The 12,880-nt window shown below is 41.3% G+C and overlaps 1 protein-coding gene across 2 annotated transcripts in view; it reads right to left on the bottom strand.

The window, feature by feature from the left end:
- Positions 1-578: 578 nt before the first annotated feature.
- The window catches only part of LOC307043102 (zinc metalloproteinase-disintegrin-like berythractivase), a 42,945-nt gene continuing 30,643 nt past the window's right edge, over positions 579-12,880 (bottom strand). For both annotated transcript variants that reach the window (XM_079687344.1, XM_079687343.1), the window contains 8 exons: positions 12,352-12,457; positions 11,866-12,022; positions 9,503-9,583; positions 8,170-8,260; positions 3,501-3,606; positions 3,365-3,419; positions 3,166-3,261; positions 579-2,446 (listed from right to left, as the gene is read on the bottom strand). In XM_079687344.1, coding sequence (XP_079543470.1) covers positions 2,414-2,446; positions 3,166-3,261; positions 3,365-3,419; positions 3,501-3,606; positions 8,170-8,260; positions 9,503-9,583; positions 11,866-12,022; positions 12,352-12,457 — 725 coding nt within the window. In that variant the 3' untranslated portion in view covers positions 579-2,413. The remainder of the gene's footprint in view (positions 2,447-3,165; positions 3,262-3,364; positions 3,420-3,500; positions 3,607-8,169; positions 8,261-9,502; positions 9,584-11,865; positions 12,023-12,351; positions 12,458-12,880) is intronic.

The following is a 12,880-nucleotide window of genomic DNA, read 5'->3' as shown; positions in this document are numbered from 1 at the left end:
AATAAAATGTTGCGCATCAATTAAATATGGAATCTAACTTTTTCCATCTCATTTTTTACAAAGTTGATTTTAAATAAACAAACAAGTGAAAACTCAGGTGTATTCACACATTCTCTGATAAGTCACAGAGTCACATGCATAATAATTATATATATAAACTAAGGCTATGATTAAAACCTACTGTAGTGGAATGTACAGTTTGGCTGGTAATTTAGGCATTATTATGCAATATATTTTATATATACATGTTTTTCTATATTCAAAATGCTTTCAAAATCATTAGGAGCAAATGTGAAAAGAGAACATCAGACCATCTGTGTATTATGTTAGAGCTCCACCTGCTGGACATGACGATGAACACACCAGCCTGTCCTCCAAAAAAAGACCAAATAGGTTAATTGTTCAACAGCTTATTACGACCTAAAGTTTAAAGTTTAGCAGTTTAAAACGTGACTATATGTCGTAATAAGCTTTTGGACAATCAACATATTTGGTCGTTTTTTGGAGGACTTGTTGAGACAGATGTGTTGTTGCAGCTTTAACATTTACTCTGTCTTACACACACACAACACTTTTGTACAAAATAAAGTTTATTGCCATTATTAATTTACATTAAGCGTTTCAAAACATCATAGACAAAATATTCAGTCACAGGATTTCTACCATCATCATCATCATCATCATCATCATCATCATCATCATTGCCTGCGTTACAGTCTTTTTAACGAGGATAAGAAACAGCATTTTGTTTTTTACAGGTAATGGCTTTAGTGATACAGTAATGGTGCGTTCAGGGGCTTATCTCCATGTAGATAATATGGTACAAACTACAACAAAATGAATATTTTACCGTGATTTAATTGTAATACACGTTTCAAGATCATGCAGAACTAACAACATAATGATACCAGTTTCTAAAAACCATGAATTAATGCTTTGATGAGTCTGTACACAAGACGGCAGAGGAAACACTTTTAAAATGCGTGTTTTCTGAATGTAGATCTGATCAATCATGCTAAGCTAACGTTGTAGCTGCTCCGTCCACACTCACAACAACGTTATACAGACAGGAATAAAGCAGCGACTGTATTCACGATCTCATAAACAGTCTGTGGTTTGAAACTGTAAACCTTTCCTCCAGTTTCTGAACAGATATGAGGAGCTGTGAGCTCTGTGTGCTAACCGCTAACGGCTAACAGCTAACGGCTAACAGCTAACGGCTGAATCTGATGGAGTATTGCTGGAGATATTTGTACACACCAGGGAAATCTTTCAAAAGTGGAAACAAGGACTATCATTAGTCACCCACTCAAAATCCCAAGATAGCCACCAATGGTGAGGTAATCTCTTTCACTCACTTAAAATAAATCATCTTGGAGTCAAATTATACAATTTTTGTATTTGAAACCAAATTCAAACGTCAGGAGTTACTAATGCCAGAAGACTAGTAGCCTATAAGTATTCAGGGTTTTTTCTAGATAAAATATAACATGAGGGCAATACTGTGGCGCTGATCTTATAAGATATATCAATACGTATCAATTAGTCTGTCAGTCTATCCGCTTCTTTACATGTAATCACGACGCACACAAAAATCGCATCATGTCCGAAGTGAACGCACCATAATGCTCATGGTCTGTGTAATATTTGCCCAATGTTCACTATTTACAGAAATGTTATTAGTAATGCAAAACATCAATGCTCCCTTTTTAAGAAACGTAACAAATATATATATATATATATATATATATATATATATATATATATATATATATATTCCGTAGACTTATATACAATTGAGACCAATGTGTAGCTATGCTGCAAAGGACATTATTTCATTGGGAAATAACCGTATCTTGTTGAGTTTTGTCTTAATACTGTTTTTTAAATCCATATAATCCGACGGAGATTCTGTATCTTATATAAAAAAGACATTTCAATAATTTATTTCCCTCGTTATTCAGAATTTTGAACAATTGAGATTCAACAAAGCAGGCTGATGTGTAGCAGGTTTCAGTGGCAGTGTGAATTCAGTACTAATCATTTCATTTGGGTTGTTAGTCTTTTTACACATTGCACCAGAAAAGCATGACCATTATGAAAAAGCAGTTTAAAAATACACTGTAAAAAATATTGCTGGAAACTGTTTGACAATAACATTCAGTCTTATCGTGAACACAACAGCTATAAAACGTATGGCTCACGTTCAGGGCTGCTAGCACCCTGTGGTTTAACAACAAAGTGCAGTTCTTCCCTGTAATCTCAAATCATCAGCGCACGGCGTTCAGGAGACGAGTTCAAGTCCAGAATCTCCGTCTCGCTGCAGAGGAAAAGGCCGAGACACGACGAGTTTAATAAAAAACACCTCAGTTTCTCTTTGTGTTGAAGGCGAGTCTCTGCAGGACCTGGCACTTCAGACTTTAGGAGGAGGGACCGGCCTCAGAGCCTGCAGGAAAAACAAACACATTCATTCATTAAAGAGGGGCGGACATTCTGTATTATTACATATTACTTGTTAGACGCTTACATACTCAACACTGTGGACAATCCCCACAGGAGCACTTTGGGGTGAAGTGTCTCAGGGACACAACGACATGCTGACTGCAGTGGGGTTTGAACCTGTGCTCCCCTGATCCCAACACCAACGCACAAGTCCACTCTGCCACACACCTCCCACTATTATAAAGGTTTCCAAATTCTATAAACTGTAGTTACTTTTATAAAAATGTTCATCATACTATGAATATTCTTAGAGAAAATATACAAAAACTTTCTTAGAAATACTCATGTCTTTTTTTACCGCGTACTATACTCTAACTTGATTTCAGACATACTATACAATAACTTTTTCGACATACTATACGATGAATTTTTTAGAATACAATACTATTACTTTTTTCGACAAACAATATTTTTGACAGACTGTACAGTTACTGTTTTTACGAAACACTATTTTATAAATTTTTGTAAATATTTTTGACATATTATAGTATGACTTTTATTTCGTCAGACTGGCTACCCTTACTTTTTTTTCTTTTGTTATTTGACTTTTATAACAATAAAAATGTATTCCAGTTAGAAACCTGCCCAAGCCAAACAAAGTGTTAAAGCAGTAATGATGTATTATAGCTATTATATCATTCAGTAATAGTGTATATTATGTACCTGGCGAGCAGCGCTGTAGTTCTGTCCCGGGGGTTTGGGTCTGTTTCCGGCTGGGGGGGGGGGCGGTGGAGCTCCTTTGGGTTTGGGCCTTACAACCTAAAATGTAAATATTGTTATTTATGTATTGAGTTGTATTTTTAAGCTGCTTCAAAACATCCAACATAAAAGCATCTTCACGGTGGGGGTTTCCCAGCATTACCTGCACTGTAGTCTGTTGACTGAGCATCACTGGCAGCTTCCTCTGCGTGTGTGAACTGTTAGAAAACAAGAGATTGTGAAGGTGACTTTCAGCATAAAGGCCTCACTACAATCTGAAATACGGTTTATTGACTCACGTTGGCAACATGGGACTTTGTCGTTTCTTACAGATGAATCCGATCACTCCAGCAATCACACCTAACACCACTAAAATCACCGTCAGAGCGATGGCCACCGTGGCTCCTGCAGAAAGGGAAAGCAGATTGAATTAGACAAGAGAAGATTTCTGTTTCCAAAGTGCTGATTCTCTGAAAATAAGGAGCCCCTCCCCAAGCCCCTCTGAGAGACATTTGGTTACAAAGAACTCAATGGAGCTCTAGGAGGAGATTCAGGTGATAAGGGGGGGGGGGGGGGGGGGGTTACCTTGGTTGCTGATTGGCTAATGGTTACACAAGACAACACATCGTTATGACATCATCAAGTGGCCAAAATCTGATCAGCTCATTTTCAGACAGGTTTTTATAGAAATGGATCAAAAAGAGAGAGAATCTTTGTTCCTGAAACTTTCTCTTTCCACAGAGGGGACACATGTTGATGTAGAAGAGACATGAAGAAGAGGGGACACATGTTGATGTAGAAGAGACATGGAGAAGAGGGGACACATGTTGATGTAGAAGAGACATGAAGAAGAGGGGACACATGTTGATGTAGAAGAGACATGGAGAAGAGGGGACACATGTTGATGTAGAAGAGACATGAGGAAGAGGGGACACATGTTGATGTAGAAGAGACATGAAGAAGAGGGGACACATGTTGATGTAGAAGAGACATGAAGAAGAGGGGACACATGTTGATGTAGAAGAGACATGAAGAAGAGGGGACACATGTTGATGTAGATGAGACATGAAGAAGAGGGGACACATGTTGATGTAGAAGAGACATGAAGAAGAGGGGACACATGTTGATGTAGAAGAGACATGAAGAAGAGGGGACACATGTTGATGTAGATGAGACATGAAGAAGAGGGGACACATGTTGATGTAGAAGAGACATGAAGAAGAGGGGACACATGTTGATGTAGATGAGACATGAAGAAGAGGGGACACATGTTGATGTAGAAGAGACATGGAGAAGAGGGGACACATGTTGATGTAGAAGAGACATGAAGAAGAGGGGACACATGTTGATGTAGAAGAGACATGAAGAAGAGGGGACACATGTTGATGTAGAAGAGACATGGAGAAGAGGGGACACATGTTGATGTAGAAGAGACATGGAGAAGAGGGGACACATGTTGATGAAGAAGAGACATGAAGAAGAGGGGACACATGTTGATGTAGAAGAGACATGAAGAAGAGGGGACACATGTTGATGTAGAAGAGACATGGAGAAGAGGGGACACATGTTGATGTAGAAGAGACAGGAAGAAGAGGGGACACATGTTGATGGAGAAGAGACATGAAGAAGAGGGGACACATGTTGATGTAGAAGAGACAGGAAGAAGAGGGGACACATGTTGATGGAGAAGAGACATGAAGAAGAGGGGACACATGTTGATGTAGAAGAGACAGGAAGAAGAGGGGACACATGTTGATGAAGAAGAGACATGAAGAAGAGGGGACACATGTTGATGTAGAAGAGACATGGAGAAGAGGGGACACATGTTGATGTAGAAGAGACAGGAAGAAGAGGGGACACATGTTGATGGAGAAGAGACATGAAGAAGAGGGGACACATGTTGACGTAGAAGAGACATGAAGAAGAGGGGACACATGTTGATGTAGAAGAGACATGAAGAAGAGAGGACACATGTTGATGTAGAAGAGACATGAAGAAGAGGGGACACATGTTGATGTAGAAGAGACATGAAGAAGAGGGGACACATGTTGATGTAGAAGAGACATGAAGAAGAGGGGACACATGTTGATGTAGAAGAGACATGAAGAAGAGGGGACACATGTTGATGTAGAAGAGACATGAAGAAGAGGGGACACATGTTGATGTAGAAGAGACATGAAGAAGAGGGGACACATGTTGATGTAGAAGAGACATGAGGAAGAGGGGACACATGTTGATGTAGAAGAGACAGGAAGAAGAGGGGACACATGTTGATGTAGAAGAGACATGAACAAGAGGGGACACATGTTGACGTAGAAGAGACATGAAGAAGAGGGGACACATGTTGATGGAGAAGAGACATGAAGAAGAGGGGACACATGTTGACGTAGAAGAGACATGAAGAAGAGGGGACACATGTTGATGTAGAGGAGACATGAAGAAGAAGGGACACATGTTGATGTAGAAGAGACATGGAGAAGAGGGGACACATGTTGATGTAGAAGAGACATGAACAAGAGGGGACACATGTTGACGTAGAAGAGACATGAAGAAGAGGGGACACATGTTGATGTCGAAGAGACATGGAGAAGAGGGGACACATGTTGACGTAGAAGAGACATGAAGAAGAGGGGACACATGTTGATGTAGAAGAGACATGAAGAAGAGGGGACACATGTTGATGTAGAAGAGACATGAAGAAGAGGGGACACATGTTGATGTAGAAGAGACATGAAGAAGAGGGGACACATGTTGATGTAGAAGAGACATGGAGAAGAGGGGACACATGTTGATGTAGAAGAGACATGAAGAAGAGGGGACACATGTTGATGTAGAAGAGACATGAAGAAGAGGGGACACATGTTGATGTAGAAGAGACATGAAGAAGAGGGGACACATGTTGATGTAGAAGAGACATGAAGAAGAGGGGACACATGTTGGTGTAGAAGAGACATGAAGAAGAGGGGACACATGTTGATGTAGAAGAGACATGAAGAAGAGGGGACACATGTTGATGTAGAAGAGACATGAAGAAGAGGGGACACATGTTGATGTAGAAGAGACATGAAGAAGAGGGGACACATGTTGATGTAGAAGAGACATGAAGAAGAGGGGACACATGTTGATGTAGAAGAGACATGAAGAAGAGGGGACACATGTTGATGTAGAAGAGACATGAAGAAGAGGGGACACATGTTGATGTAGAAGAGACATGAAGAAGAGGGGACACATGTTGATGTAGAAGAGACATGAAGAAGAGGGGACACATGTTGGTGTAGAAGAGACATGAAGAAGAGGGGACACATGTTGATGTAGAAGAGACATGAAGAAGAGGGGACACATGTTGATGTAGAAGAGACATGAAGAAGAGGGGACACATGTTGATGTAGAAGAGACATGAAGAAGAGGGGACACATGTTGGTGTAGAAGAGACATGAAGAAGAGGGGACACATGTTGATGTAGAAGAGACATGAAGAAGAGGGGACACATGTTGATGTAGAAGAGACATGAAGAAGAGGGGACACATGTTGATGTAGAAGAGACATGGAGAAGAGGGGACACATGTTGATGTAGAAGAGACACGAAGAAGAGGGGACACATGTTGATGTAGAAGAGACACGAAGAAGAGGGGACACATGTTGATGTAGAAGAGACACGAAGAAGAGGGGACACATGTTGATGTAGAAGAGACATGAGGAAGAGGGGACACATGTTGATGTAGAAGAGACAGGAAGAAGAGGGGACACATGTTGATGTAGAAGAGACATGAAGAAGAGGGGACACATGTTGATGTAGAAGAGACATGAAGAAGAGGGGACACATGTTGATGTAGAAGAGACATGAAGAAGAGGGGACACATGTTGATGTAGAAGAGACATGAAGAAGAGGGGACACATGGTGATGTAGAAGAGACATGAGGAAGAGGGGACACATGTTGATGTAGAAGAGACATGAAGAAGAGGGGACACATGTTGATGAAGAAGAGACATGAAGAAGAGGGGACACATGTTGATGTAGAAGAGACATGAAGAAGAGGGGACACATGTTGATGTAGAAGAGACATGAAGAAGAGGGGACACATGTTGATGTAGAAGAGACATGGAGAAGAGGGGACACATGTTGATGTAGAAGAGACATGAGGAAGAGGGGACACATGTTGATGTAGAAGAGACAGGAAGAAGAGGGGACACATGTTGATGTAGATGAGACATGAAGAAGAGGGGACACATGTTGATGTAGAAGAGACATGGAGAAGAGGGGACACATGTTGATGTAGAAGAGACATGGAGAAGAGGGGACACATGTTGATGTAGAAGAGACATGAAGAAGTGGGGACACATGTTGATGTAGAAGAGACATGAAGAAGAGGGGACACATGTTGATGAAGAAGAGACATGAAGAAGAGGGGACACATGTTGATGTAGAAGAGACATGAAGAAGAGGGGACACATGTTGATGTAGAAGAGACAGGAAGAAGAGGGGACACATGTTGATGGAGAAGAGACATGAAGAAGAGGGGACACATGTTGACGTAGAAGAGACATGAAGAAGAGGGGACACATGTTGATGTAGAAGAGACATGAAGAAGAGAGGACACATGTTGATGTAGAAGAGACATGAAGAAGAGGGGACACATGTTGATGTAGAAGAGACATGAAGAAGAGGGGACACATGTTGATGTAGAAGAGACATGAAGAAGAGGGGACACATGTTGATGTAGAGGAGACATGAGGAAGAGGGGACACATGTTGATGTAGAAGAGACATGAAGAAGAGGGGACACACGTTGATGTAGAAGAGACATGAAGAAGAGGGGACACATGTTGATGTAGAAGAGACATGAAGAAGAGGGGACACACGTTGATGTAGAAGAGACATGAAGAAGAGGGCACACATGTTGATGTAGAAGAGACATGAAGAAGAGACAAATTCCACATTGGTCATGTAGAAGTCCCGCAGTAGCCTCACCTGTAGAGAGACCCTCGGAGGCCTCTTTGGAGGAGCAGCCAGGAGGCCTCCAGCCGGCCTCACACTGACACTCACTCCTGTGGTTACACACCTGAGGACACACAATGCACCCTGCTGGTATCATGAGTTGTTCAATGTGCTTCAAGTTCCCTGCTACGCTCCTCTGGTGCTGTCTTAAACCTTTCCTTAGAAGATGTGATGAATTGTAAGGTGTCCTTGGTGCTTTGAAAGGCGCCTCTAAATAGAATTATTATTAATGGCAGTCTGAAGGAGCAGCCGTGTTTAACACATTTCACTCTTTAATACCGTTTAATTTACCCATAAGTCAAATCATTTAATATCGTTGAAGCGGCCACTTTCAGCCAATGACTCTAACATTTGTTCCATTTCCAGAAATAAATTGTAACAGGTTTTGGTATTTGCCTTCAGCCTGATTTAGTTCACTTTCTTAGCATTTGTTTTCAGAGAAACTCAGAAATCCACTCCAATGTGTAAATCACATTGAATGTATTGCAGCACGGTCTCTTCCTGCTTACACTCTAAAGTAAATACAGATCATTGGGTGAGACAAAGCTAAATGAAATGTGTATTTTGTGTCTTTCTCCTTGTTGTGGTTTTGTATTTGATCACAGGCAACAACTTGTTAATATTCTTATTTCACTGTCATCGCACCTAATGATTGAATTTCTCTTGTTTGGTTTTTTCTTTTATTTATTGTTTATTTTTATAATGTATTTATGAGTGGTTTTCAGCACTTTAAAGCTTTTATGCATTATTTTCTGTTCCATTAAAAGCAGCAACTTCCAGGTCTAAAGAGCGAAGCCTTAACCCTGCACTCCCTGAAACATCCAGCAGGGGGCGACTGCTCTGTTTGAATACAAGACCTATGAGGACATCTCTTTACATTTCACTTCATTTATAAACATTTTCCTGATGAGTTTTTGTTCTCAATCTCTTGTTTCAAGTTTGCTTTTATTCAGCATGATGTTCATTTAGTATATTATGGTCTTATTCAGAGTCAAATAGACGATAAAGCAGAGTTTACTTTAGGGGCGGGGCTTACGTTTGATTTACGTTTTTTGTCCTGTCTTGCAAATATAGAACTTTTTCACCGCTTGTGTTTCTACTGTTCGGTCGCCTGAACATGTATTTTTCAGTAAAATGTTGTACTTGGCTCTTCTGTTTCCAATAAACCAAGACGGTGACGACCAAAACCCCCAAATTGAGTCGACAAACAAACGCGTGAAGTCACGGTGAATGCCTCTACTTCCTGTACACAGTAAGTTAACATAAACAACAACAAAAACTCTGATCAGTGTTGGTGTTTACTCACAGCGTGTCCTTGGCATTTGGCTGAACAGTTTGTGTTTCTGTACGCCGTCTGAAGCTCCACGCACTCGTTCTGACTGCACACCTGGAGAGAGAGTGGACATATGTTACTTTGATTGTAGATTTGAATATTAAAACATGAAGAGCTCGATCTTCAGGTTCTTAGAGAGATGGATCAGGACAAAAAGAGAGGGGGTCTTTGTTCGTGAGACTTTCAGAGTCTCTTTACACAGAGGGGACACATGTTGATGTAGAAGAGACATGAAGAAGAGGGGACACATGTTGATGTAGAAGAGACATGAAGAAGAGGGGACACATGTTGATGTAGAAGAGCCATGAAGAAGAGGGGACACATGTTGATGTAGAAGAGACATGAAGAAGAGGGGACACATGTTGATGTAGAAGAGCCATGAAGAAGAGGGGACACATGTTGATGTAGAAGAGACATGAAGAAGAGGGGACACATGTTGATGTAGAAGAGACATGGAGAAGAGGGGACACATGTTGATGTATGAGAGACATGAAGAAGAGGGGACACATGTTGATGTAGAAGAGACATGAAGAAGAAGGGACACATGTTGATGTAGAAGAGACATGAAGAAGAGGGGACACATGTTGATGTAGAAGAGACATGAAGAAGAGGAGACACATGTTGATGTAGAGGAGACATGAAGAAGAGGGGACACATGTTGATGTAGAAGAGACATGGAGAAGAGGGGACATATGTTGATGTAGAAGAGACTTGAAGAAGAGGGGACACATGTTGATGTAGAAGAGACATGAAGAAGAGGGGACACATGTTGATATAGAAGAGACATGAAGAAGAGGGGACACATGTTGATGTAGAAGAGACATGGAGAAGAGGGGACACATGTTGATGTAGAAGAGACATGGAGAAGAGGGGACACATGTTGATGTAGAAGAGACATGGAAAAGAGGGGACACATGTTGATGTAGAAGAGACATGAAGAAGAGGGGACACATGTTGATGTAGAAGAGACATGAAGAAGAGGGGACACATGTTGATGTAGAAGAGACATGAAGAAGAGGGGACACATGTTGATGTAGAAGAGACATGGAGAAGAGGGGACACATGTTGATGTAGAAGAGACATGAAGAAGAGGGGACACATGTTGATGTAGAAGAGACATGAAGAAGAGGGGACACATGTTGATATAGAAGAGACATGAAGAAGAGGGGACACATGTTGATGTAGAAGAGACATGGAGAAGAGGGGACACATGTTGATGTAGAAGAGACATGGAGAAGAGGGGACACATGTTGATGTAGAAGAGACATGAAGAAGAGGGGACACATGTTGATGTAGAAGAGACATGGAGAAGAGGGGACACATGTTGATGTAGAAGAGACATGGAGAAGTGGACTTTGAGTATAGGGGACCTTTAAGTCAAGTTGGAAACAGAAAGCTAACGTTGTCTGAAAGCTGTCCAGTGATTTCTGTAACGACTCACTTTAATCACGTTTAACAAAAGTAAAGTCCAGAGACTTAAATCTCTGTCAGAGTGTGGGTCGATGACCTTTGAACTTGATTAGTTCTTTTTGAAGTGATTCATTATTACACGCTTTACTGGCGCTGTATTTACTGTGTTCAGCATTTAGCAGCAACACACTGATGTGGGGGAAACTTCTGTAGCCATGGAGAGTCAGGACTCAGAGAGACACGAGGAGAGCTGGAGCTTTGATGGAACAAGACATGTCATGAGCCACGAGTTGAGATGCCACAATCAACTCTGAAGATCTCTACCTCAGACCCGTGTATTTAGCTGGTTCAGAGAGACTAATCAACATGCTGCAGAACAAGATAGAACCAGAACACCTCTATGAGCTGATCCAGCAGGCAGGAACAGGGAGACACTGAGAGCACAGCAGCCAGCTTACAGGTGGCTGTGCTCAGTGAGGTCAGCATGAACTGATACACTGGGTCAAAGTTATGGGCCTTGGGAATTATTTCCCCAACAACTAATGTTAAAACACTTGTCAGTTTTTTATGATTTGCGTGAAAACTGCTCGCCAAATTAGAATTAGAAAAGTCAAAGCAAGACACTCCGAGCTCTCCGCTCCTTTAGATGTCAAAGTCAACTTTATTGTCAATCTGTCAGTTTGTGAGAACACAGAGAGACAGAGGGATCGAAATACCGTTTCCCACAATCCCGAATACAAAAACAAAGATGTATACAAATACACAATCAACAGACACATGCATACATAAGCACACATTAAGACAAACAAAATCACAACAATCAGCATATAAGAAAATAACAGTCGCTTCAATGACTTTTAGAAATGTGCAACACTTTCCACAGCAGCGTAGAAAGTGTCTAACGATGTGTTTTTGAGGCATGTTACCTTTCCTTCCCCACATCTGGTCCCCGTGTCCACCTGGCCGTAGTCTTTGGTGAAATCTCCAAAAAACGCTGCCTTGCAGTTCCCGACTTTGACCATCCGGCCGTAGTTGGGGTTGCTGCTGCCGCCCTCACAGAACAGCTTCCCACAGAAGATATCTCTGAAGACAAAGAGGGGACAGAAACGGTTAGACAAATACTGAATGTCCTCTTCCAGCATGAGAGTAGCATGATAACAAAGGTATCCCAACTGTAGCTGAGTACATGACAGGATGTGTGATTACCTAGGAGAGCATCAGAACTAAAGTAACAGACAGAGAATCAGCACTTTGGAAACAGGGCTGAAACAGAGGGGGATTATGGGTAATGCTGCAATGATCTGTTTGGTGTTTCAGCCAATCAGAGACAGGCTCTGTGTATATCTGAGACCTGTGATATACTGATGAAGAACAGAATAACAGGGGACCTTTAAAGCTTCTGTGAGACTCACTCTCCCTGGCAGGGGATGAACCGGTCGTTGGCGGTCCTCTTGCAGAAGGACCAGTATAGTCCTCTGGTGTTGTACTTATAGCAGAACGCTCCGGCCTCGATAGCACCTGCAGACAAGAGAGGAGTTAGGGATTTATCTCATAGCCTATACTTATTTCGTACCGCTTTGCAGAACGTGAGGTGGGTGTAGTGGCTGCGAGCTGAAAGGCCAAAGGTGGCTTCCATCAAAGAAAGTGGTAAGCATTTATATTTCTTGTAGAGAAGGTATTTGTGTTCCAATGAGATAAAAGAACCCCCTATAGCAATATACCCCTCCATCCTTTGTTCTCAATGGGTCAAAGATGTAATGTGGTAGTTCATACAAGGGTCCTCTAAAAGAGACGGGGCTATTGGGGGAATATTACAGAAGTGAGAATCTTATATTTCATTTTTGGCAGATTTTTTATTTAAATGTGTTCCTTTTTCTTTTTCTATTTAGCTAAATATACACCATATGTTAGAGCTAGTATTTTATAAAGTATTATAAATAG

Source organism: Notothenia rossii, assembly GCF_949606895.1.
Source record: "Notothenia rossii genome assembly, chromosome: 6".
Lineage (NCBI taxonomy): Eukaryota > Metazoa > Chordata > Actinopteri > Perciformes > Nototheniidae > Notothenia > Notothenia rossii.
Note: the sequence above shows the minus strand (reverse complement) of the source record. Positions and strands in the feature narration are given on the sequence as shown.